The following is a 27,504-nucleotide window of genomic DNA, read 5'->3' as shown; positions in this document are numbered from 1 at the left end:
AAAAGACAGTCTCTTCAATAAATGGTGCTGGGAAAACTGGACAGCTATATGTAGAAGAATGAAACTCAACCATTCTCTTACACCGTACACAAAGATAAACTCAAAATGGTTAAAAGACCTCAAGGTGAGACAGGAATCCATCAGAATCCTAGAGGAGAACATAGGCAGTAATCTCTTCGATATAGCCACAGCAACTTCTTTCAAGATATGTCTCCAAAGGCCAAGGAAACAAAAGCGAAAATGAACTTTTGGGACTTCATCAAGATCAGAAGCTTCTGCACAGCAAAGGAAACAGTTAAAAAAACAAAGAGGCAACCCACAGAATGGGAGAAGATATTTGCAAATGACAGTACAGACAAAAGGTTGATATCCAGGATCTATAATGAACTCCTCAAACTCAACACACACAAAACAGGCAATCATATCAAAAAATGGGCAGAAGATATGAACAGACCTTTCTCCAATGAAGACATACAAATGGCTATCAGACACATGAAAAAATGTTCATCATCACTAGCCGTCAGGGAGATTCAAATTAAAACCATATTGAGATGTCACCTTACACCAGTTAGAATGGCCAAAATTAGCAAGACAGGAAACAACATGTGTTGGAGGGGATGTGGAGGGAGGGGAACCCTCTTACACTGTTGGTGGGAATGCAAGTTGGTGCAGCCTCTTTGGAGAACAGTGTGGAGATTCCTCAAGAAATTAAAAATAGAACTTCCCTATGACCCTGCCATTGCACTGCTGGGTATTTGCCCCAAAGATACAGATGTCGTGAAAAGAAGGGCCATCTGTACCCCAATGTTTATAGCAGCAATGGCCACGGTCGCCAAACTATGGAAAGAACCAAGATGCCCTTCAACGGATGAATGGATAAGGAAGATGTGGTCCATATACACTATGGAGTATGATGCCTCCATTAGAAAGGACGAATACCCAACTTTTGTAGCAACATGGACGGGACTGGAAGAGATTATGCGGAGTGAAAGAAGTCAAGCAGAGTGAGTCAATTATTATATGGTTTCACTTATTTGTGGAGCATAACAAATATCATGGAGGACATGGGGAGTTAGAGAGGAGAAGGGAGTTGGGGGAAATTAGAAGGGGAGGTGAACCATGAGAGACTGTGGACTTTGAAAAACAATCTGAGGGGTTTGAAGTGGGAGGGGGTTGGGAGGTTGGGGGAATCAGGTGGTGGTTATTAGAGAGGGCACGGATTGCATGGAGCACTGGGTGTGGTGCAAAAAATAATGAATACTGTTACACTGAAAAGAAATAAAAAATTTTTTAAAAAAAGACTGAATACACACACACACACACACACATAAAGGTGACTTTGACCAGGCATGATGCTAGGTGCTGGAGATAAAAAAGTTAAAATAAATAAAAAAGAACAAGGTCTTGTTCTCTCCTCTCCTGGACAGCTTACCATCCAGCCAAGAGGACATCCAGCAGCTATATGAGAACATAGTATGGATGGGCTAGGGGAATGTGCAGAGAAGCTGAAAGAAGGGACACTGAAACCAAGACTTGACAGTCTAACAGGATCTAAGGAGGAGACGGCGGGAGTGAATGCGGGCAAAGGTAAAGAAAGTCCAGAACAGACGTGCTGCCTTCAGGAACTACTGAAGCACGGGAGAGAACGTTACTGGCAGTGGGAAGGGAGGGGCAAGAAAAGAAATTAGCAAGCTGGGCAAGGGCCAGGGTGAGATGGGGCGGCTGCCAGCGAAGTTTACCGGTTATCCTGAAAGTGTCCCCACAGAGAGAAGTGAAGCAGGAGCACGATCCTGTAAGCATCAGAGAAAGAAGACTGGCTACAAGGTGAAGCGTGGACGGGAGCCAGGGAAGAATGGAAGCAGGCACCCTGTTCGGGACGAGTGTGTTAATCCAGGCGAAACCCAGATGGAAGGAAGAGATGCCTGGGGATGAAATCCACAAGATGCAGTGGCTTAAAGTCCAGGGGGAGGGGAGTGTCCGGCAGGACTCCCAGTTTTTCTCTCTCGGCGCCATCCATTGCAGCAGGAACCACAGCAAGAGCAGCTGGGCTGTGCCAGAGATCAAGAATTTCTGGAGGAAGGGATGGATCTTAGGTTCTATACAATGATATTGGGGGCGGGGGGAGAGTGATGTGATGATTGTGAGTCCTTTCCCTTATTAATGGAGAGGTCTGACTTTAAGGAAACAAAGGTACCCTGAAAACCATTCTCAATCTAGAAGGAGCAGGCAAACAAAGCATGGCGGTGGCAAAACTGCTCACAGAACACATGGCGTTTTGTGTTGTGACACTACTCGATCCCCACACTCAAGACGTGCGCTGCCACTCTGTCTACCTAGCCTTGTCACCCCTTGTCCAAACAAGCCCCAAACGCCAAGGCATGATCTCTCACTAATGGCTTGGGGAGGCAGAGGGAGCAGAGAGAGCTGGTTCAAAACTGTGTCGAGGATCCTTGTCATGACCCACGGCCACCAACACCAAAGTCGAGGTGAACAATTACCTCTAGAGCTTTCTGCTCAGAACCCCCGGGATGTCCTTTGCTTCTCCAGAGTTGTCTGCTTCCTTCCCACTGAAGACCATGCAAGATAAACAAAGATTTTCTTTTCCAGGTCTTAAGAGGAAACTTATTCGAATCTTCCTATATAACTTCCTTAAAAAATGGGTCACGATTCCTCTCGAAAAAGCGGGGCCTCCAGAGCCACTGAAAGACCCACACCGTGCTTCCAGCCCTTGCTAATTCAAAGCAGGAGCAACCGCCAGGGAGAGCCGCGGAAGACAGAGTGCAGAGCTTGTTAAATCTGGAGGGAACAGTCATTCAAGGTCCTCTTCGGGTATGACTGTCTGTCGTCCAGAATGCTGGCAGTATATTCATTGTCAATTTCTTATTAGACAGGATGTAATGCCTGGACAATTTGTAAAAACTGAATAACTGTTCCACAAGAAATCACCAGCACCAAGAGCCCCAAGTAGGGACGGGGGCCCTGTAACGTTGCCATTATGCAGAGGAAAGGGTCACCATGATTGTAAACAACCATTCCAAATGGACGGATTAAGTAGTTGTCGGGAAATGGAAACTTAACCCTCTCTGACCCGGGGGGGTACAGGTCACAAGGCAGCAGAGACCCACAGAAAAGTGGCCGGAGCGCAGAATCGATCTGTCTTCACTCTTGCCTTCGCCCTCCATTTGTCTCAATTTCCTCCTCCTCCACGTTTTTCCCACCCACCCTCAAGACCAGGACACCCAATTTTCTCAAAGCCCAAGTAGAGTCTCCATCTCATTTTCTCAATGTCATCCAATGTTATGCTACAGAGAATGAGGAAGAGAACGAGATTCAAGGTCACGAAACTTGCTGCCAAGAGGAAAAATAGTTTGCCGCGGAAGACGTGAAGAGTAGTCAAGGCTTAAATGCCTCATTATCATTTGCATGTTTTAATATGTATTGCTTTACCTCATTTCGGAATTTTTTGCAGCTGGAAAGAAACCAGGCTATGTGCAAATAAGCTTCTTTCTGCCAAATAGAAAATAAGAAGCCAAATCATCCTATCTTATTTCTTTGCAGGGTACCGCGGCTAACTCCGGGCAGAGACTGCTCAGAAGAAGCCACACTTTGCACGGCGTTTTCAAACCTGTGCACCAAGCTCATCCCAGACACATTATCACCTCGAGCCTCCTGCCCACACAGCATTCCTGTTCCTAGTTTATCCAGGGGCCAACTGGCGCTCAAGGACAGATTACAGGACAAAGGAGTCTGTGGCACTGATACGGAGTCTCCTCCACCCTGTCCTGGGACTTTCCACTCCTGCTGCTGAGCTGACCTCACGCAGAGGGACAGAAGGGCTCATTGTTAAACATTTCACAGCTCCTTGTAGGTAACTCTATCGCAACTAAATACATACAGAAAATTAAAACTAAATATGTAAATAAACACTTGTTAAATCTTCCACAGCTCCCAAAGGTGTTTTTAAGCACTGACTATCCCAGGTTGAATAAGAGCTAATTATTTCTAAGTGCTACTTTGTGTAGAAATAGAAGGGTTAATCCTGCCTGTTGAATTCATCCATCAGTAGATTCCGTGACAGGACGTGGGCCAATCAGCCCCATAAAAACCCACGGAAGGATTGAACATTTCCCTAATCTAACACAAAGCCCCCCCCCCACCCGGACTCTGCCACAGTCAGACACAAATCAAAGGTTACTTGGCTCCCTAGGGAGGATTAGACAAAAGTCCCTGGAAAAATCTCTAAACAAGAGGCAGTCTCCCAACTAATCGGGGACAGTTGGTTTGGGCCGGGGAAGGGCCGTATTAATTCAGCACAGTTTCCCAGCGCCCAGCAGAGTGCCAGGACACAGCAGGCATTAGGTAAGTGTTTCCTGACTAAATGAATGAACTTGTACAGCGTGTTTCCGTGTTCATCTTCTCGGATATTTTTAACATCCCTCATTTTGAAATTCATATGTTGCTCTCAACCATTCTTAATGACTTCATGTGTGTGTATCTCGTGAAGCAATCAGTGAACTAGGTTAACATGTTTATCTGCTCGCCACCAATTCCCTCATCTCCTCGGACCGACATACCCACCTTGTCACAGAGGCAGGCAGGGGAACACGCTTGCCTCAGGAAACTGCTACAGCACCCAGAGCTGGGACCTGCCCCCCAGGCACACCCTGAAAGTTTTCATACTGGAGCCATGGAGCAAAGTCCCCTTTCTTTCTCGAGTCACAGGTACTATGAGTATAAGAGTCTTGAATTGCCATGTGGGATAAGGTGATGTGATAGTTCTTAAAAACATTCCTCTGTCAAAAAGTGGCCTATTCTCTGCTTGAAGACGGGCTAACTTCAGTGACTTGCTTCAAATGCAGCACGTGGTGGAATGAGCACTACATAGTTCTTTAGATAAAATCAGAAAGGACAAGAGATTGTCCTCTGCCTCTCTCCCTCTCCCCCTCCCCGCCCCCAGCACAGTCACCATCATGCTGTAAGGAAGCCAGAAGGCCACAAAGGGGTGTGCCCGCCACATTTCTGGCCGACAGGCAGTATCAACTGCCCGACACAGAGCAGCCCCAGATGACCGCAGCCCCCCTCGTTCCGGGCGCGGCCCCAGTTACAGCCCAATGGAGTGAAGAACAGTTGTCTCTGCGGAGATTCCCCCAAACTCTAGATTTGGGGGGACAACAGATGTTGTCATTTTGATAAGCCCATAATATTGGAGGTCATTTGAGGTGACTGGGTAACTCAGAGGGTTAAGCACCTGCCTTTGACTCAGGTCATGAATTCAGGGTCCTGCGATGGTCCATCAGCAGGAAGCCTGTTTCTCCTTCTCCTGCTCCCCCTGCTTACACATGCATTCTCTCTCTCTCTCTCTCTCTCTTTCTCTGTGTGTCAAGTAAATAAATAAATAAATCTTTAAAAAAAAAAAAAGATTCTAAGATGTGGAAAGCCATTTGTGACACAGCAACAGATAGCAGGAACCGATCTGGGTGCCATCGTGGGGTTCTCCCATAACAAAGCCCAAAACATGGGGCCACAGACTTGGGACTGGGCAGTCCACGGAAGCTGGAAGGGGCCTAAAGACACGGGAAGAGCACGACTGCTAACGACTTCCAGGAGAGAGAGGAAAATGTCATCTGCAGCTGGACAAAGTAGGAAAGTTTGAACACTTTCCCCCAAGGTGACATGGCAGATCCAGAGGGTACCTACTGAGCCGGGTGGCCTGGCTAAGAAAGTCATTCCCAGGCAGAAGGCTGAAGGAACCACCTGGCTTCTCCTTACTAGCCACAGTGCAAAGTAAGAAGAGAGAAAGAAGCTAAGGAAATGACTTTCTATAGAGAATCCAGGACTCAGGTTGAAATTAACCTGGGCTTGAATTTAAATCTGAAATCAAGCTGGGCTTGAAATGAACACTGTTCCTTATCTCCAGCCTCTTTGGATGACTAACGGTGCTAACTTCAGATGACTTTGGCTTCCCGGCAAAGATCCAAGCCAGAGTGCTGCCTGGAAAATGTGGTCAATGATGAGGCCAAGTCCGTAGACCGTAAAACCCTTCCTCAGACCTCGGGAAGGTCACGGACCCTTTCAAACAGTCAAAAACAGCCCTGTGAAGAATTTTAGGAGCGTTGTTCCCACCCTACCCGCTGCGAGCCGAACAGAGTGCCTGGAAAAGAGGCACAGCTTTCATCTGATGCAGTCGATTATAAACTGATGTGTATGAAACCAGAAACGTTTTGGAAAGAATTATGTCAACTTGGAAAGAACGCGGACAGTACAAGATGAAAAAAGACGTTTAGACTCCCAAACTTGTAGGGGCGGAAAGCAGGTTGAGAAACTACTTGGCTCCAATTCAGGCTGCTCTCTATGGACAGAGGATGACGGAAGACTGCAGAGCCAGGAGCCCACAGGTCGGAGCTGAGGGCCCTGAAAAATCACTCACAGGCGGTAGGGATAAACCGTAAGGGAGGAACCGATGACAGGGGCCCAGCTGCGTTATCAGAACTGTCCAGACCCGTGGCTGCCGTGTGCCTCCCACTTCCCCAATTTCTGAACAAGAAGCTACAGCAGAGATGCTACAGCTGTCCCACCATCACGTGTCGGGTCCTTGGGGGTCCACAAGCTGTATCTTCAGTGCACAAGCACTCCAATAGGACATCAAGAGACACTACCCACCAGGCTGTGCTCAGAGAATCCCACCCGAGAAGCCCCACCTGCAGCAGCACCTGAGTTAGACCTGGAGCTCCGGGACCGCAAGCTTGAACCTGGCGCCATAGTGTGTGATGCTGTTGAGGGGTTTGAGAGCGGATGCAAAAAAGAATTTTGCAAATGGAAAGAATGTAAAAACACACAAGAAAAAGGGGCAGTCTGTGGCGGACTCAAAAGATGCCGACAAATTCTTTAGCCACTCTTCCCATCAATAGAGGGACGACTACCCTGCCCTCAAGTACGGGTGCCATCACCCATAGGGACTTACATCTAAAGAGAAAAGGCAGCAGTGCTAGGAATCCTTCTACCCAGCTCTCCCAGGATGTCCTCACCATACTCTGAGGAAGCCAAGCGGCCACGGGTTATAGGTGTCCCAGCCCGGCCCCAGCCACGTACCCCAGTCAGCGTCAACCAGAAGCCACAAGAAGTGACCCACAGAGCAGGTGATTCCAAGCCCCAGCCTTCCAGCTGCCCTGGTCAATACCGGCCGTGCAAATGAACAGCACCCACTCATCCCTCCCCAAAACGGGGACCCACAAACAAACGAAATACTGTCATCATTTTTCTTAAACAGAGTTGTCAAGTGTAATTCACTTTCCATACAACTCACCCATTTAAAGCATACAATTCGATGGGTTTGGGTACATTGCATTAAATTTTTTTTAATTGTGGTAAAATATGTATAATGCAAAATTTGCCATTTTAACCATTTTTGAGTCTATAATTCAGTGGCATTAAGTACATTCACAATGTTGTGCAACCGTCGCCATTTACCATTTCTAAAGCTTTTTATCACGTCCAACAGAAACTGTGCAACTATTAAGCAGTAACTCCCCAGTCCCTTCCCCTCAGTCCCTGTTAAACTCTCATCTACTTTGTTTCTGAATTTGCCTATTGTAGGCATTTCATGTAAACAGAATCATACAGTATCTGTCCTTTTGTGTCTGGGTTATTTCACTGAACATCATGTTTTAAAGATTCATCTATGCTGGGGCACCTGGGTGGCTCAGTGGGTTAAAGCCTCTGCCTTCAGCTCAGGTCATGATCCCAGAGTCCTGGGATAGAGCATGGGGGGGGGGGGGTTGTCTCTGCTCAGCAGGGAGCCTGATTCCTCCTCTCTCTCTCTCTGCCTGCCTCTCTGCCAACTTGTGATCTCTATCTGTCAAATAAATAAATAAAATCTTCAAAAAAAAGAAGACTAATCTATGCTGTAGCATGTATCAGGACTTTATTCCTTCTTGTGGCTGAAGAATATTCTATTATATGTATATTCACAATTTGTTTATCCTCTCATCTACTGATGGACATTTGGGTGTGTTGCTATCGTGAGTGATGCTGCATGAACATTAGTGTACAATTATCTGTGTCAGTCCCTGCTTTCAATTCCTTTTGGGAACATACTTAGGAGTAGGATTTCTTGATCATGAGATAATTGCATGTTTTAGTTTCTAAAGGAACTACCACACTGTTTTCCATAGCACTGCACCATTTTACACTCCTACATTGATGTAGGAACGCTCCAGTTTCTCCACATCCTCGCCAACACTTGCCATCGTCCTTTTTTTGGACAGTAGCCACCCTAGTGCGTGTGGTTTGGGTTCACATCTACACCTCAGCCTTGTTGAGGATGTTGGCATCTATATTTATAAGTGATATTGATCTGCAATTTTCTTTCTTGTGATGTCTTCACCTGGCTTTGGTATCAGGATAATGCTAGCCTCGCAAAATGAAGTAGTAAGTGTTCTCTCCTCTTCTGTTCTTCACAGGAATTAGAGAGAATTAGTGTTAAATTCCCTGAAATTGTTGGTAGAATTAACCCAGGAAAACCATCTGGTCCTGGACCTTTCTCTGTTGGGAGGTGTTTGTTTGGTTGGTTTTTGTTTGTTTTTAAATATTTTATTTATTTATTTGACAGACAGAGATCACAAGTAGGCAGAGAGAGAGGGAGAAGCAGGCTGCCTGCTGAGCAGAGAGCCCGATGCGGGGCTCGATCCCAGGAGCCCGAGATCATGACCTGAGCCGAAGACAGAGACTTTAACCCACTGAGCCACCCAGGCACCCCGGGAGGTTTTTGATTACTAATTCCATCTCTGACTCGTTCTTGAGTCAGTGTGGGTAATTTGTGCTTTTCTAAGAATCAGACCATTTGATACAGGCTATGCAATTTGTTGGCATACAGATGTTCATAGTATTCCTCTCATATTCATTTTTATTTCATATGTTTGGTAGAAATGTTCTCATTTTCATTTATAATTTTAGTTATTTCCATCTTCTTTTTTTCTTCCACAATTTTGTTGATATTTTCAAAGAACTGAATTTTTATTTTATCGATTCTCTCTATTGGTTTTCTATTTTATTTATCTCTGCTCTAATCTTTATTTCCTCCTGCTAGCTTTGGATTTAGTTTTCTCTTTGTTTCTGCCTCATCAGTGTGTAAAGTTACTGATTTTGAGATCTTTCTCCTTTTTTAGAAATAGGTACTTACAGGGGTATCTGGCTGGCTCAGTTGGTTAAGCATCCAACTCTTGATTTCGGCTCAGGTCATGATCTCAAGATCGTGAGATTGAGATTCTCTCTCTCCCTCTCTCTCTGCCCCTCATCCCACTCTCTCCCTCTCTAAAAAAATAAAAATAAAAATAAAATAAAACAAAATAAAATAGGTATTTACAGCTATAAATTTTCCTCTGAGCTCTGCCTTAGTTGCATCCCAGAAGTTCTAAGATGTTGGGTTTTCCTTTTCATTCATTTCTAAATGTTTTCTCATTTCTTTTGAGATTTCTTTTTTACCTATTAGTTCTCTAAGAGTCTGCTTCCTAGTTTCTAAATATTTTGTACCTTTTCCAATTGTCCTTCAGTTTTCATTTCTAGCTTCATTGCATTGTGGTTGGAGATGATTCTCTGTATAATTACAATCTTTTAAATTTATTGAGATTTCTTTTGCAGCTTAACATGTGGTCTATCTTGGAGAATATTCCACGTACCCTTGATAAAAATGTATTCTGCTGTTGGGTGGGGGTGTTCTATGCCTGTAGGTCTAGTAGGTTTATAGTGTTAGTCAAGCCTATACATCCTTCTTGATTGTCTATCTAGATGTTCTTGCATTATTGAAAGTGGTATATTAAAGGCTCCAACTATAATGGAGAACCATTTCTCCCTTATATTCTGTCATTCGTTTCATATGTTACTTTCATTCTGTAATTTGTTTCATATATTTGGGGGCTCTGTTATTTGGGGCATATATGTTTAAAATTATTGCATTTCCTGATAAATCGACTCTTCTATCAATCTATAATGCCTCTTTTGTCTCATAACAATTTTTTACTTAAAGTCTACTTTCTCTAACATAAATGCCCCAGATTTCTCTTGATTACTATTTGCACGAAATATCTTTTTCCATCCTTTCACCTCAATCTATTTGTGTCTTTCTGTCTGAAATGAGTCTCTTGCAGATAGTATACAGTTAGAACATTTTTTAAATCCATTCTACCAGTTTCTACTTTTTGATTACAAGGTTTAATCCATTTAGATTTAAAGTAATTACTGATAAAGAAAGACTTAGTTCTGTCATTTTGTTATTCATTTTCTGTGTGTCTTTTTTTTAAGATTTTTATTTGACAAAGAGATCAAGAGTAGAGAGGCAAGCGGGGGTGGGGGAGCAGGCTCCCTGCTGAGCAGAGAGTCCGATTTGAGGCTCAATCCCAAGACCCTGAGATTATGACCTAAGCCAAAGGCAGAGGCTTAACCCACTGAGCCACCCAAGCGTCCTGTGTGTCTTTTTTTGGGGGGGGGGGGTACATCACTGCCTCCATTATTACCTTCTTTTGTGTTTAATCAATTTTTCTTGTACTGAATTGTATTCCTTTCATGTATATTTTATTGACATTTCCTTTGTGGTTGCCATGGGGACTATATCTGCCATTCTAAAGTTATGACACTCCAGTTTGAATCGATACCAATTTAACTTCAATAGAATATTTTAAAAACCCTGCTCCTATACAGTTCCTTTGTTATTGCCATCACAAATTAAATCTTTTTACCCTGTGCACTCAAGGAACATTGGTTCATAATTTATAAATTATAAATCTCACGCATTTGTCTTTTCAATCATTTAGAAAATAAAAAGTACAATTATAAACCAAAAACAGAATAATGCTGGCCTTTATATTTGCTCATCTATTTACCATTACTGAATTATTTCTTCATATGGCTTCAAGTTATTCTCTAATATCCTTTCATTTCAACCTGAAGGACACCCATTAACATCTTTTAGAGCAGATCTAATGGTAATGAACCCCTTTATCTTTTGTTATCTGGAAATTTCTTACTATCTCCCTCATTTTTTGAAGGGCATTTTTGCTGGGTATAGAATTTCTGATCAATAATTTTTTTCTTTCCGCACTTTAAATATACCTGCCTTCTGCCTTCAGGTCTTCATGGTTTTGATGAGAAAATAGCTGTTAATCTTACTGAGGATCCCTTGTATGAATGTAATGAGTTGCTTCTCTCTTGCTGCTTTCTTTGACTTTTGACAATTTGATTGTGCTTCCCTTTGGGTCCCTTTGAGTTTACCTTACCCGCAGTTCATTGAGCTCTTGAATTTGTAGATTCATGTCTTTCACCAAATTTAGGACACAATCAGTCATTCTTTCTTCAAATGTTCTCCTGTTGTTCTCTCTCTTCTCCTTTTGGAACTCCCATAGGTATATGACAGTCTGCTGGATAATGCCCCACTGGCCTCTGAGGCTATCTTCAATTTTCTTCATTCTTTTCTTTCTTTTCATCAGACTAAATTATTTCAATTGTCGTATCTTAAGTTTGCTGATTGCTTTTCTGCCTGCTCAGATCTACTGTTGAGCCCTTCTAGTGAATGTTTAATTTTAGTTATAATTTTCAGCTCCAGAATTTGATTACTTGTTATAATTTCTATTTCTTTATTGATACTCTCATTTTGTGCATACATTGCTTTTTTTATTTCCTTTAGTTCTACATCCCTGTTTTCTTTAACTATTTGGACATCATTAAGACAGTTTTTCTAAAGTCTTTAATAAATCTCATGTCCGGGTTTCTCCAGGGATGGTTTCCATCCATTCGTTTTTCCTCATTCAATGGGTCACATGTTTCTGTTTCTCTGTATGCCTTGTGATACTTTGTTGAAAACTGGACACTTAAATATGATAATGTGGTGACTCTGGAAATCAGATTCTCTAAATCTCCCAGTTTTCTGGCTTTTCTGTTGTTTTGTTGTTGTTTTCATCATTGTTGAAGGCTGTAGTGGTCCATCAGTTTGGTACTTTTCCAAAGTATTTTTGCAAAGACTGTATTCCTTGAGGAATGTGGTCACTGGAGTCTCTGTTCTTTTAATTTATGTTCACCCAGTGTTTAGACATAGATTTCCTCTGATGCTGGGAGAAAAAGAAAAAAACAGAAAGGAAAACACGGGCAGGGGGTGGGTAGCAAAAAGGAAGAAACACACAGAGACACAAAAAAACAAATTCCTCTCCCAGTTTCTGCAGTGCTGGGGCATCCCTTCAGCTTCCTCAGGATTAGCCTGAGCTGAAACTCTTCTCTGTTCTCTTCTGAGTATGTACCTTGTCCTGAACAAATGGTTTCTAAATTTCTATTTATACACAAGTGCTTTTGAATTTCCCACAGATCTCCCCCAGCTATTGCTCCTGGGCATTAGACAGCCTGTTGTATCTCTCAACCAGTAACATCTGTCCCAGGTGTTTTCAGTTTGTTAGCTTACCCTGTCATGGTTTCAAGCAATGCGTGCCATTTTCCCAGCCTGTCCTGAGTTAACCAAAAGAAAGACAAGCACTTGATGCCAGTCCTTTAGGTAACCCCAGACAGGTTAGAATAGACTCACATAATAATTTTCAAGTACAGTCTGCTCTGTTCCCCCCTGGAATCAGGGCCAGAAGTCCCACACCAGGAATGTGAGCTGTCATCTCCAATGTCAATGCTATACTGGGAAGGAGGAGGACAAGGGCAAGTAAAAAGACCACTATTTTCAAGTTGCCTTTTTCTTGGCTCAATGTTTGCTTGGTTGCTCTGAAATTTAGACTAGTTTCCAGAATTCTGAAAATGTTGGCTCTGACAATTTCTACTTCTCTTTTGGTGTTTCTGTGGGGGAATGAGTGCTTGGAGTTTCTTACTCTACTACTTTACTGAAGTCACTCCCTGACATTATTCTAACTACTAAGGTTTATGATTTTTTGTTATACAGTATATTAGTTTTTTTATGGCTACTATAGCAAATAGCCATGAATTTTGTAGCTTAAAACAACATAAATTCATTCTTTCACAGTTTTGGAGGCTGTAAGTCTGAAATCAGTTTTATGAGGCTGAAATTAAATTGTTTTCAGAGGTGTACTCCCTCCAGAGGCTCTCAGAAAGAAACCATTCCTTGCCTCTTCCAATTTCAGTTGGCTGCCAGCATTCCATGTCTCGTGGCCAGGTTTCTTTGTGGACAAGGAAAGGAACAGTCAGCCCACTCATGTCACAAAATTCTGCTTTTTGTTTTGTTTTTTTTTTTACCTATTATATCAAATGTCTGCATGTGACAACAGAATAGTCAAATCACATTATTCAAACTTTTACAGAAACATCTGGATGTTCATTAGTATTTAGTTCTTCCCTGAGTCCATTAGGCTCTTATTATAGGCTGAATTGTGTCCCCTCAAAATTCCCATGTTGAAGTCCTAACCCCCAGTACCTCATAAAGTGACTATACTTGGAGATAGAGTCTTTAAAGAGTTATTAAATTAACATGAAGTCATTGGGGTGGGCCCTAAGCCAAAATGACTTGTGTCCTTCTAAGAAGAGGGGATTAGGACACAGACATACAGAGAGATGACCATTTGAAGATACAGAGAGAAGATGGCTATCTACAAGGCAATGAGAGAGGCCTCAGAAGGAGCCAACCCTAGGGGTGCCTGGGTGGCTCAGTGGGTTAAGCTTCCCAGGATCCTGTGATCGAGCCCCGCATCAGGCTCTCTGCTCAGCGGGGAGCCTTCTTCCTGCTCTCTTTCTGCCTGCCTCTCTGCCTGCTTGTGATCTCTCTCTGTCAAATAAGTAAATAAAATCTTTAAAAAAAAAAAAAAAGAAGAAGAAGAAGAAAAAGGAGGAGGGGCCAACCCTGCCGACACCTTGATCTTGGACTGCCCCTTCCCAGAAGTATGAGAAAATAAATTTTTATTTTCCAAGCCACCAGTCTGCCATACTTTGTTATAATAGCCTGAGTGACTAACACTCTGCATCTCCCATTAAGGGGAAATCAACAATCTGTACCAAAAACTGAGACACTTGGGTCCTGAAATGACTGTGGTGGGAAAATTCAGTCACATTTAGGCTTTTGTCCCTGATCCCAGGCACGCCCCTTCCAGTTCTGTTATCCATTTCTCTGTCTGTAGAACGAGGGGAAGCAATCCTCAAAAATGTTTGATAAATGAAATGAAATTGTTGACATTTCTGAAGTCCTATGTGCCTTCACAGAAAAGGTGATCACTGTATCCCATCAAGCCAGCCCCAGACAATCTCAGTCACTGCTTTGTCCTGTCTGGCTACCTGGAGAGCAGCTGAGTTCCTCGGGCCCAGAAAGAACATCCCCCCCGGTGAACTTGCTCTCCTGGGATCCCAGCTGGCCTCTCAGCCATTGGAGGAGGGTGTCAGGAGCACAGAAAACCTGTGGGAGCCGCTTCAATATCAGTCTTCTAAGCGGGACTCCTGCCCAACTTCCTGCTCCATTCACCAGACCCTACAGCTTGAGAAACTGTGTCACCAGTAGAGTCTCCTAGAAAGATGCTGCATCCATTATTTGCACAACCACCTGCTAACACTCATTAAAAATGTGCTACAGCTCAGCCAGCAGGAAAGTATGTCCAAGCTCCAGCTAAGTACCTAATTAGGGGAAGGGGGTAGAGAAAAAAAGGTATTTTTGTTTGTCCCGGTGTTTTGTGTTGGGCAATATGTCTAGGCTTGGCCATCAGATTTCATTGTGAATAATGTGCTACATTATTGTACACACATGGAGTGTGGCAATTACACTCCACGTAATCCCTGCAGGACTGACTTCTTCGGAGCCAGGAAAGGTAAGGCAGAGGCCCATCAATGTGGGGAACGCATTGTGATACGGCCACTGACAGAGGACACCCAGTCCCCTGTGCTTCCACCTCCAAAGTTCTGAAAGGTCTAATACATCCCATATCTTGACACCGCGAGGGAGGAGTGTGTCGAGTGTGCACCCAGCCGGAACACCACGGAGAAAAGTTGTCACACTGAAATCACATTCTGGGCTACCAATGAAAGGGAAGTTTGTTGTATGCAAATCAGCCAGCGGACTCTGTGCATAAAGCTCACATCCGAAGTAGGTGTCACAGGATGTAGTACACGCATGAAAAATGCCAATACACGAATTGCAAATATGAACAATGACCTGAAAGCCAGCATTGGCTGAGCTCTTGGACCTTCACTTACAGAATCAAACTCTCCTGTAAACAGGAAAAGAAGCTAAGACAATGCAGCTGAGTGATGTACATGGTGTTGGTCCACGTTCTCTTTCTACGGTGTTTGTTTTCATGGATAGCTCACATCTTGATTTTTAAGTTTTTACTTAAAATAAGAGGAAGCAGACACACAAGTTTTTGCTCTTGTGAGAATAACATTGAAGGTTAACATCAAGATACTCCAAGTGCGAATTTCCTAATAGCCTATGGCTTTAGATAAAATCATGGAAAGTCTTCCTGGTGCATCCCAGTGTGGAGCCCTCCTCGGTCCCTTCCCTGGGTGTCCTGTAAAGAAGAATTTCCAGAGTCCAGACACTCCCTAGCTAGGTTTGGTGCCTACAACTCCAAAGCTCCATTTTCCACATTGGGATATAACATGTTTGTAGACCCAGCGGGGACGGGAGGCAAAGCAGATGGGCGGCCAGAGCACACAGCTGGTACCCTCCAACCAGCTTCTGTGGCCTTGCCAGAGAAACTGGGGCAGTACCAGCTCCTCCCACAGTGATCCTAGAATGTGATCCCGATGTGTGGGCAAGTACCCAGCAGGGAACAGATGTGCAACAGTGCAACATTAACATACACACCACACACAAACCTCCCCTAGAGAAAGAACGCATGGCAACTGCCACATACTTCACTTGGTTGCGTTGCCTTAGCTTTTTTCCCCTGGTACTAACTGCAAGCACCCCTGGGAACAGGAAGGGAGACCCCGGTAGATAGCAGGACGCAGTGTGATGTTTCCAAACCCTGCAGTGCAGGGAGAAAAGGAAGTGTATGAGTGGGAGGAATGCACCACCATTCATATCTGTGCTCAGTGCGGCTCTTTTTATCTTAAGATTTTATTTATTTATTTGTCAGAGAAAGGGAGAGACAGAGAGAGAGCACAAGCAGGGGGAACAGCAGGCATAGAGAAAAGCAGACTCCCTGATGAGCAAGGAGCCCAATGCAGGACTCAATCCCAGGACCCTGGGATCATGACCTGAGCCGAAGGCAGATGCTTATCAGACTGAGCCACTCAGGAGTCCCAGTGTAGCTGTTTTCTCCATAAATATCTCAACGACCAGTCATGTGTCTCTGAGCAGACACCAACTGCTGCCTACGTTTTCAGTAGGAACACAAAACAGTACAGGCTGCCAAGACTGGCATTTCTGCTCTGTGGACCCCAAATGGCACCTGGCTCCCTTTTTCTTTTTTTTTTTAAGATTTTATGCATTCATTTGACAGAGAGAGCGAGAGAGCTCCAGCAGGGGGAACAGGACAGGGAGAGGAAGAAGCAGACTCCCCAGTGAGCACAGAGCCCAACGTGGGACTTGATCCCAAGACCTTGAGAATACGACCTGAGCCAAAGGCAGATGCCCAGCCATCTCAGCCACCCAGGTGCCCTCAGCTCCCATTCTGCAAGGGCTCTGTCACATCCACCGCTATGAGAAAAGGAAGCAAAAGCAAAACTTCTGGCTCTAACCCTGTGACTCCAGGAAGCCACTCAGACACCAAACCCTAAAGGAGATAGAGAGTAGGGTCCCCTCGGAAAGACAGGGCTGTCAGCTTGGATGACTCGCACACGCTCACCAAAGAGTAATTGTGGACAGACCAATCTCACTAAAGAGAGAAAAATGAAGATTATGGTAACTTAGGCAAGAGCTAGTCAGTCTCTAGACTGGTTTTATGCTTGGCTTCTGCCATCATCATTCCTCCTTCCAATGTCCCACGTCATACTCACGTTTTGTCGTGATGGATATTGCTTAAGACAAAGGATAAAGCAACCAATTCAGGGCTGGCCACATTTTGCACCGAGAAAGAAATCCTCAACCAACAAGGGAAAGCCAGCTGTCATTGAAATGGTGAATTCCTGAAACTGTCCTCCTTCTTCCCCATAACGTCACTCCATTTGCTTCAGAAGTGAGCTGTGGCCATGGTCATAGGCGGGGGGGACGTTCTAGGCCACAGGCCAGTGCAGGAATGGGGGAACAGCAACCACACTGGACATCATTGCCCACGCTGTCCTTCTCTCCCTCCCGTCACAGACCCTGACCCCCCATCTTCCATTTCTGGATGGCAGCTTCTCCTGCTGCAGGACTTGAGATCCCACCACTGCCCCTCAGCTGACCACAGACACGGGACAAGTACTAACGGGATGAAACCAGCATTTTGAGCCTCCGCGGAAAAACTCGAAGCCAGCACCAAATGCTATTACTCTTTTCCTGCAAAGCTCTCCCAGCTCTGTGCGAGAATATAAGGAATTATTAACTTTACTTCCCAGGCGAGGGGGAGATGTAATTAGAGCCCTGAGGTTTCCCCACAAGGCATTAGCAAGTAAATTTGCCAGCACGTTGATGAGATAAAACCTGGAACTTTCTATTCTGTGCCAATTGCTCCTTTGTCGGGAATACAAAGTCGTTTTTATGCGTGAAACTAGAAAGAAAAAGGGAAAAGTAACAAAACCAAGGGAGAGCCCTCCAAATTTTTGTGGCAAAGCTCGTGGGCTCCAGCAGCCGCCTTCCCCGAGACAGAGCACGGCCCCACAGCTGCTGCGAGCACCGATGCAGAAGTGAGTCCACCCGGAGACCGTGAGGGCTGGGATAGAGAAAGTCCCTGTCCTTGAAGCAGTCACTAGTAACCCTTGGTAAACCAAGGGATGAAGGAAATGGTACCCAAATCCTGTTTCGACACGCCGCATTACAATGAATGCTCTACCTCGACATGGACCAAGCCTCCCTAATGACGTGGCTAGCGGTTCACGAAAATTCAGGGACCAGCTGCAGTGGGCCGGTCCCCATACTGGGCCCTGTAGGGATCCATTTCAGAAGACGACCAATGCCGCATCCGTGTCAAGACAAGCACGCAATGGGACGGTGGCTTTCACACCTCTCCGCGTTCTCTTAGGTGCCCTTCTAGATGCATCTCCTTGCCCTCAGAGGCCCAGGTCCATTACCTCCTCCTCCACGGGGCTTCCGTCCTACCCACTCCATCTCCCGCAGAAGCAGCTCCTCCAGGGGTGCCGGGGTGGCTCAGTCAGGGAAGCGTCTGCCTTCACCTCAGCTCATGATCCTGGGGTCCTGGGATTGTTGGAGCCCCGCTGAGCAGGGAGCCTGTTTCTCCCTCTCCTTCTACCCCTCCTCCCTGCTTGTGCCCTCTCTCTCAAATAAATAAATAAAATCTTTAAAAAAAAAAAAAGTAGTTTCTCCTCTTTTGGAACTTTCTTCTATATATTCTAAGGGACGTGTTATGTGTAACTTTACTACCACTATTCTGTTCTGCCCGACTGCCCCTCCCTGGTCAGAAACTCCCTGAGAAGAAAATCCTAAGGACAGTGCTCGGTGTGTCTTTTAAAATGGCCTTGTGTCTGGGCACCTGGGTGGCTCAGTCAGTGAAGCATCAGACTCCTGCTTTTGGCTCAGGTCATGATCTCAGGGTCGGGACATCGAGCCCCACGTCAGGCTCCATGCTCAGCGGGGAGTCTGCTTCAGATTCTCTCTCTCCATCTCCCTCTGACCTTCCTTTCATTCATGCTAAATAAATAAATGTGTGTGCGCACGCACGCACACACACATAAGTAAATGAAATCTTTAAAAAAAAAACCCAAGTAAATAAGATGGCCTGTGTCTGCCTTGTATCCCCCCAGCTCTCCAAGGGCCGTTCTCCAGACAGCTGCAGGAGCGTCCTTCAGGATCTTACTGGAAACGGAGAGTCTCGCCCCAGCCCAGACCTACATGGTCAGAATATGCGTTCACCACGTTAGCGGTAGGTACCACTCAGCAGCAAGCACCTTCTTGTCCATCACAAAACGCTGACTGCCCGCCTGCCTCCTACAGGCCAGGCCCTCCGCACATTTCACCAGAACCTTTACCTCTCAACATCCTGAACCGGGTTTGCAGGTTTGGGAGTTTAAACAGATTCTGTGCTAAGTGCCCCCCAGGGTGCTTGTCCCCTCCACAGGCTCCGGGTGGCTCTGGGTGGTCAGGAGGGGCAGAGCCCGGGATGGGCTCCTCACCCCCATCTGCCCCGCCGAGCCAGGATTCAGCTGGCCAGGTCTCCGGGGAGTAAAGCCCTGTGTCGGTGTTTTCTCACAGCCCAGCACATCTCCCGACCGCTGGGAGCTTGAGAAACACCCTGCACGGCCTGCCCCAAGCTTCTCAACCAGGAGACATTCTCATGCCTGACACAGAAACAAGAGAAAGAACTCAGACAGAAACACTAAATAAAGGTGTCTTGCTTCCTTCGGCTTCCCTGACGGGGAGTATCTTATCCAACCTTGTTCTCTTGTGTGTCTCAGAAATATCTGGAGAAAAGACTAAAGAAGTGAGGCCCTTGTTCAATGAAGTTCACTGAGAAAACCAAGTCCAGAAAGTTCCCCAGGCCCGGATCAAAAAAAGAGGGCCTGATTTTCCACCTGTGTCTTCAGCTCACATGTGTTAAAGGACCAAGCCAGAGAAAATTAATCTGGCCAGCGACGGGGAACCTCAGACCTAGGCTCGGTCATGCTTCCCAGACAAAAGTCGGCATTGCTCATTTGCTCTCTGCCTACAGCTGTGCCCCTTCACGGAGCACCCCTTGCCTCAGACTCGCCTCCTCTCTCACACGCCTCAGCCGTCACCCAGTGCACAGAGAGAATGGGAGAGCTGAGAGTTCCACCTCCGTTCCCAAATTCCTCCCCTTCCCCCCACCCCACCCGGTCATGCTTTAACCCCCACATCACCTCAGTGGTCAGGGAAATCACAACACTACACAGCACCAGCTCCGGGAGTTTCTAGAAGAGGATTTGCAACCTCCTTCTGGAATTCACCCTACTCCTGTAGAGCCCAGTGCCAACAGCCTGAGTATTCACTGGGAATAAGAAAATACAGGTGAGTAAGGTTGAAGACATGAGCCTCAAGGCTAACCAGCTTCCAGAAGAATCCTTAAGTCTACATCCTATTTCCAGACCCATTCTGAGTGTGCTAAACCTCGTTATCACCAGGACTATCTATCAAGTTCATTCGTGTCTGGGGGAAGCTGGAAGTTGTTTTAAACCCTCTCTCTTCCCCACATCTAGTAGAAATGGGTGTGACGTGTGACAATCAGCATCCGAAGTCCCGAAGACTCCTCCCAGGCCAACCATACCTGCAAGACTTCCTTTGACCCCGTCTGCTCTGTGTGCACTCAGCTGCTGTGTCGGTCCTTGTCTGCCACCCTGCCCAGCACATAGGAGGCAGACGACAAATAATTTTCAATGAATGAATAAATGATAGATATGTCACACGTTAGGCAGGAAGGTGGTAAGTTAATGCAGCTTTCATTGTGCAAAATCTTGGAGTATTTCTGGGTAATCAACAAATGCATAACCCAAACAATTCATGTTCATAAAGTGCTTTGAAATCCACAAAATAACGGAGCCGTAAAACAGTTCACTGTTATCAAGTGGAGGTGACCAGAGGAACAGAGCACACAACTCATTTGGGGTGTAGAAAATAGACACGAATGAGGGTAAAACAGAAATGGAGCATTGCAGGGAAAAGAGGAAATAATCAGTAAGCAAAATAAAACTCACCCTTATCATAATCATCATCCTCAACTGCCTTTTCTTGAAGCTTCTGAAGCTTTATTCTTAGGGATTTTACCTATGTCGGTTTGAAGGGGAAGAAAATGAAAGCCAAATTAGGATAGCATTCAAGCAAACTTATTTTTTTTTTAAGCTAAAAACATTTAGAAATGATTTCGAAACTGAAGTTCTTTATTCTCCTTTAAAAAAAGAACCACAAATGTACATTTTTCCAATGCCAGATGCATTAGTTTCTCAAAAAAAAGTTATATAAAGAGAAAGTGTAATTTGAGCATAAAATCCACAAAAAGAGCTAGAAAGTTATTTTAAACAAAAACATCACATTGTACCCTTATCTGCATGAAAAAAAATTTATAATAAAAAGAACGCAAACTTCCTGACCTGACCAAATGGTCTCCCTTCCCAAAAACCACATTAAATTATGAAGAAAAACACACTAAGACTAGAAGAGAAGCCAAGAGAAGAGCGTGAACTTAAACGCAGCAGGGTGTCAGCCAGCTGGGTGAGATTGGCAAGAAGAACCTCACAAAACCCTTCTAGAAAAGGGCACCACCCTATTTAACCCACATATGGACATAACGATCTCACTGTCTGTAGAAGAGTTGCCAGTACTCATTTTTAATTATTTTCCTTCTCGACAGGAGGCCCGAGATTTTCTGAAGATAGATTCTTGGCCTATCCATGAATGGATGTGGACTTTCTCTCGGAAACACAGCTTCCTCCCATCTTCTGCCTGACACCCCCACATCCTTCAACACCCAGCTCAGGGGCCATCCCCTCAAGTCTGTGTGAAATATCCTTCCTCTGTACTGCCGTGTGACCTGTGCGTGCTCCTATTCACGTGACCCATTTAGCAAATATTTACTGAGCGTCTCCTCGGTGTCAGGCACCGTCTGAGGTGTTGAGGATACAGCACAAAATTCTTAGCACTCTCTCTTGATGACATTCTTGAGTAGGAAGACAAAAATTAATATAATAAGTACATTTTATGGAACCTTAGAAAGTTATCAGTTTCGTTGTTGTTGTTGTTGTTGTTTTTAAGATTTTCCTGATTTATTTATTTGACAGAGAGAGACACAACGAGAGAGGGAGCACAAGCGGAGGGGGTGGGGAGAGGGAGAAGCAGGCTTCCTGCAGGGCAGGGAGCCCAAAGCAGGGCCTGATCTCAGGACCCCCGGATCATGACCAGAGCCAAAGGCAGACACTTAACAACTGAGCCACCCAAGCAACCCGAGAGTGATCAGTGTTAAGAAGAAAAACCACAGAGCCCAGTAAGGGGCATCGGGAGTGCTGGTAGGGGGTAGGGCTGTGGTTTTAAATAAGATCTCACTGACATCTGAGGAAAGATTTGAGGGGGAACCCTGAGGCTCCTGGAGAAAACGTTTCAACAAGAGAAGAGTCAGTGCAGAGGCTCGGGCAGAGGCGTTGCTGGTGTTGCCAAGTAAAAGCAGGAGGCCACAGGGTCTGGGGAGGTTTGATTAAGGGGGGGATTGTATATAATGAGGTCAGAAAGGTGATGAGGAATGCATCATGACATGAAGAGGACTGAAAAGTTCTCGTTACTCTGTGGGTGACAGTGGGCAGTCAGAGGGTTTTGAGCACAAGAGTTCATGATCTGATTGAGGTCCAAGCAGCTTCATTCTGACCACTGTGGCCAAGGGCAGAAGTCAGATGGCAGGGGAGGACATGGAAATCACCCAGGATGGAGGTGACCATAGCCTAGATGATCCTGGGCACAGTGAAGATGGTGAGAAGGCAATCCGATCCTGGGCACATTCTGAAAATGGCGTTGAAGGTAGAACCAACAGGATCTGCTCATAGATTGTAGGTGGGGGTGAGAAAGTCAGCATGATGCTGGGGTTTGGGACTGAGCTGCTAGAAAAACATAATTGTAAGAAATTGTAGTACTTGCAAGGCCATGTTACAGCTATTGTTTTATTTTGTTATTTTTGTGCACTCCATTCACACTTGAGTCTCTTGAGGGCAAGAACTCTATTCTACTTGTGTAGAAAATGGCAGGGTGCACCCTTACTTGGCTCCCCACTGCTCTGGGCACACAGAAGGATGACACTTCCCTCCCCACCTTGCTGTGGGTCATGGGGTTAGGGTTAGGGAGTAAGAGTTAGTGGTCACTTCTGCACTGAGCATTTCATTGCTCTTGTAGGATCCCTTACTGTTTTCCTCCTTGTCCCCTTGACCGAGGGGCCGTTTGCTCTGATGCTGTAGGCAGGGCTCCTGAGTGACCCTGTGGAGCAGATCTCCCAACCACATCCATGGGACTCGAAGCATTCAGCAAGAAACAAGACCTTGTGTGCGCCTGGGTGGCTCAGTCGGTTAAGCGGCTGCCTTCAGCTCAGGTCATGACCCCAGAGTCCTAGAATCGAGTCTCGCATCGGGCTGTCTGCTCAGCGGGGAGGCTGCCGCTCTCCCTGTTTGTGTGCTCTCTCTCTCTCTCTCTATAAACAAATAATATCTTAGGGGGAAAAAAAGAAAGAGAAAAGAAAAGACAGAAACACAACCATGTCCTTTAAAGGCTGTGATATGTCACTGTCTGTTACCTCTTCTTTTTTTTTTAAATTTATTTTTTAATCTTTTTTATTTTATTTTATTTATTTATTTGAGAGAGAGAGTGAGAGAAAGCATGAGAGGGGAGAAGGTCAGAGGGAGAAGTAGACTCCCCACGGAGCTGGGAGCCCCATGCGGGACTCGATCCCGGGACTCCAGGATCACCTGAGCAGAAGACAGTCGCTTAACCAACTGAGCCATCAGGCCCCCTGTCTGTTACCTCTTCTAATACAATCTCTAAAGCCAGGCACAAGAGGTGCATAAATACTTTCTGAAAGAATGAATGTTTATATTAGCCCCTTTATCCTTGAGGTTGCTCCATATTACAGGTGCAAACTGTACCAGGAACCTAGCTATACATATTAGGGACAGAAGAAAGTCTGTATGGGTGGGTCATTGCTATTACCATCATCACACTGGAGCTTACTAGAGCTGAAGCAGAAGAACTACAGGAAAGAAGGCCACAGAAAACTTCATGCAGAGCCAACAGCCACCCCACCTTCTCCCCCTCATCCAATGATCCCTCTAGGTCACTGAAGTGATACCCCAGATGTTTGAATGTCTATCTGTGCTGGAAGCAGAGCCACTGATGGTCATGACCTATCCAGTGACACAACCGTGTGAGGCAGGCAATTTCTCTCCTTCTCCTGCAGGTTCCACAAGCCGAAGTGGGGCTCACTTACAAGATTCTCCCCGCTTCCCTCCTCTGCATACCCAGTTAGCATTTCCTTCCATCACGACTGTCTCAATCCCATGCAGTCCCCGGCAATGTCCCTGGGTGGCTATTTCTAAAGAGCATAAAATACCCTTTCCGCTGATTCTCATTCATGGCAGTTGTGTTCTAGAAAGTCACTGGAAATGCTCAGTTAGCAAACACTAAACCATTGCTTCCAGGGGAAACAAGCGTTTCCTATTTCTCATTCAGAGATGGGTATGTGATTCTGGGATTCTTTCCCACCAATAAAATTTATGGTGTTTCTTCCTAATCTCTCATTCCTATTGAAACAAAATCTGCCTTCCTATAAATCCTATGCCCCGGACAAAGTCCCTCCCATTCGAATTATCGAAAATAGCATCGTGTTTTCTGCTGTCCCGGTGTTAGTTTACCATAAACAAAGATACTTAAACTATAGATAAATGGTGTCCAGATCCTATTACTTGAGACAGGATATGAGTTTAATTTGAACCCCAGGGAGAAGGGCGAATTTGGTGATTTTGGCCCAAATTCACTTATTCTGAGCTCGTTCTCTGGTGATAATAATGACCAACATTCCAGGCACTTGCTCAGTGCCAGACCCTGTCTGAAGCTCCCGGCAAGTGCTGAGACATTTCATCCTCATGAGACTCTAATGAGACTCTAATGAGGTGGGTACCATGGTTTATCTCCATCTTCTAACAACAGCGTCTTGACGCACAAAATGATTAAGCAAATCACCTAAGGTCACACAGTCGGGAGAGGAAAATGCCAGGCTATCACCCGGACAGTCCCACAAACCTGCCAGACTGCAGGACATCGTGGGATCACAGGCACACGCACACACACCCCAGCACACACGCACACACACAGGCAGCAGAGCTGACCACTTCCAGAATGCCCAGGGTGAACCGGCGGCCACTTCACCCTTCTTCCACAAGGAGCACCGCTCTCTGGTGGGCTCTGACCAATCAGTTCTTTTAAAAGCTGCATTTGGGTGATAAAGGTGAAAGGAAGAGATATCTAGGGTTGGTTATATTTCTTAAAACTAAAGATCCGGAAACCCAAAAGGTAAGGCAGGGTGGCCTTCTCCAGCCAGAGCCCCTGGAATGCTGAACTTCAGGCCCTGTGATGACCTGGTGGCTGGGGGGGCTGGCAAGGGGAGCCCGAGGCGTGACTGGACCCCAAGAGACGCAACTGGTTGGGGGCTCACAGACTCCAGTTTGTTAAACAACGAGATTCTCAGGAGGCTGTGAGTTCCCTGCAGGTAGGAGGAGGTAGAAGGCAACCCAAGGAACAGAATCATGGGGACTGCAGACAGATCACTGCCAAGGTAATTCCTATTTGGCTGTTTGGGAGGGAGAGCCACTGGTCATTAGAACGGCGTTCTACTTTTGCTTCACATGCGTCAAAACTTGAATTTTTGACATGGAGAAATACAGATCTGTGGTCAAGATTTTTTTAAAAGAGATCTTGGAAATGAAGTGCTGAATACTGGTATTTACAGTTGGAAAAGGATGACACAACACTCTACTTAGTGCCTGGGACCTTGCAATTCATAATAAGAAATATGTATTTGGTCTTTGTTCATTTCTGACACAGAGAGCCTAAAACCCTAGAAATTTCCTGTGAAGAGGGCAAGAAAGGGGTCTTTTGTTATGTTAATAAGGTGAGTCTTGGAAGACACCTGAGGATGAGGGCTGGTTGCCAGGGGAACCAACCACGTGATTAGAGGACAAGAAACTTACAAACCCATCCCCCGACCTCCAGGGAGGATACAGGGGCTGGAGGTTGAATCAATCCCAAATGGCCAATGATTTAATCAGCCTTGCCTATGTAATAAAACCTCTATAAAAACCCAAAGGACCAGGTTGGTACACATCTTGCCCCATGCATCTCTTCCATTGGCTGTTCCTCAGTTATATCCTTTTGTAATAAAGGTGTAATCTGTTAAGCAAAATGTTTCTCTGAGTTCTGTGAGTCATTGTAACAAATTAATCGAACCCAAGGAGAAGGTTTCTGTTGGCACCTCTGATCTAGAGCCAGTGGGTCAGAAGCACAGACTGGGACCTGCAGGCAGGCAGTCTTGGGGGGCTGAGTCCCTCCACTGTGGGAGTTGATCTATCTCTGGAGAGATGGGGTCAAAACTGCCTTGAGTTACGGGACAGCCAGCCAGCACTGGAGAAATTGCTGGTGCGGACAAACACCTCTCCGAGGTTAGGATTGGTGACGAGAACCCCTTCACGCTTTGCCTATCTGTGTCTCTGACTCTCTTCTTTTGCCTTAGCCCGCCAGTCCAAGAAAGCTGTCAACTAGTGATCTGGGGTCCCTCTTCATAAGATGCATCATTACACTAAAAACAAAAATGATCAAGCAACAGCAGAGGGCCAGGATGGATGCAAGACATCAGGCATCCAAAACCATCTAAGAGATGTGACCTCTCGTTATAGAGCTCATGGTCAAGTACAGAACTTGGGCCCACAAACAAATGATTATTACATGTGACGAATGCTACCATGGGCCATGTCCAGAGCACTACGAGAGCAACATGGAAGGAGGGATTCATCTGGACCAGAGGGGGTAGGAGATGTCTAACAAGGAAGTGGCTTCAGACCCATACCAGAGGGATTACAGGAGCTTGGCAGGTGGAAACGTGTAGGAAGGTCGTTCTAGGCAGAGGGAGAACTGTAAGCAAAGGCCCAAGGCACAGCTTTCCCTGGCGTCTGCAGGTACAGGAAGCAGCACCAGATGGCTGAGCCAGCAGGAGCAAGGCACTAGGGCAGGCTGGAGCGGGTTGGGAAAATCTCAATTATCAGGATAAGGAACTTGGATACCATCCCGAGAAGAGCAAAAGGTTTCAAGCCGAGGAGTAACACCATCCCACTGGCATTCTGAAAGACAACTCTGCTGGTCATTCAGGGGACGAACTGGAGAAGAGAGACACTGAGGAAGGTAAATAAGCGGAGAATCTCTTACAAAACCAGTGTTTGAACCAGGGCAGAGGCCGTGGTTCACGGCCACGAGAGGCAGGTTAGCTGCTGGACTAGGAGGGCCGACCAGATGTTGGGAGTGAGGATGGGGGAGGTGTTGAAGACACCTGCACTTTCTCTAAAGAACTAAATGGATGCTATTAATTAAAATCAACAAATGGGTATGAAGACCAGGGTCCTTTAGAACAGGTTTGGTCGGGGGGCGCCTGCGTGGCTCAGTCGTTAAGGGTCTGCCTTCGGCTCAGGTCATGATCCCAGGGTCCCGGGATCGAGCCCCACATTGGGCTCCCTGCTTGGTGGGAAGCCTGTTTCTCCCTCCCTCCTCCCCTGCTTGTGTTCCCTCTCTCACTGTGTCTCTTTCTCTGTCAAATAAATAAAATCTTAAAAAAAAAAAAAAAGAACAGGTTTAGCGGGGAAGACAATGATATCAGCTGTTCACATCGAATTCCAGGTTTCTGTGCATCACCTGGGAATGGAGAGCTACAAGGAGATCGTGAGAGAGAAATCACATAGCTGGGC

At 45.7% G+C, this 27,504-nt stretch overlaps 1 protein-coding gene across 8 annotated transcripts in view; it reads right to left on the bottom strand.

Annotated features, from left to right (window-relative positions):
• DISC1 (DISC1 scaffold protein) overlaps positions 1–27,504 on the bottom strand; it is a 371,634-nt gene that overhangs the window by 287,484 nt on the left and 56,646 nt on the right. For 7 of the 8 annotated variants that reach the window (XR_001176909.2, XM_045087249.1, XM_045087248.1 and 4 more), the window contains exon 3: positions 20,725–20,794. Coding sequence is in view for 6 of the 8 variants with exons in the window: in XM_045087249.1 (XP_044943184.1) it covers positions 20,725–20,794 (70 nt within the window). In the remaining 2 variants the exon portion in view is untranslated. Of the gene's footprint in view, positions 1–19,893; positions 20,022–20,724; positions 20,795–27,504 lie in introns of all 8 variants that reach the window. The other variant, XR_006608748.1, reaches the window with a different exon arrangement.

The sequence above is a fragment of the Mustela putorius genome, unplaced genomic scaffold (genome assembly GCF_011764305.1).
Source record: "Mustela putorius furo isolate JIRA1106 unplaced genomic scaffold, ASM1176430v1.1 tig00001075_pilon_pilon_pilon, whole genome shotgun sequence".
In the NCBI taxonomy this organism is placed as follows: Eukaryota; Metazoa; Chordata; class Mammalia; order Carnivora; family Mustelidae; genus Mustela; species Mustela putorius.
This window is presented reverse-complemented; position numbering and strand designations above follow the sequence as displayed.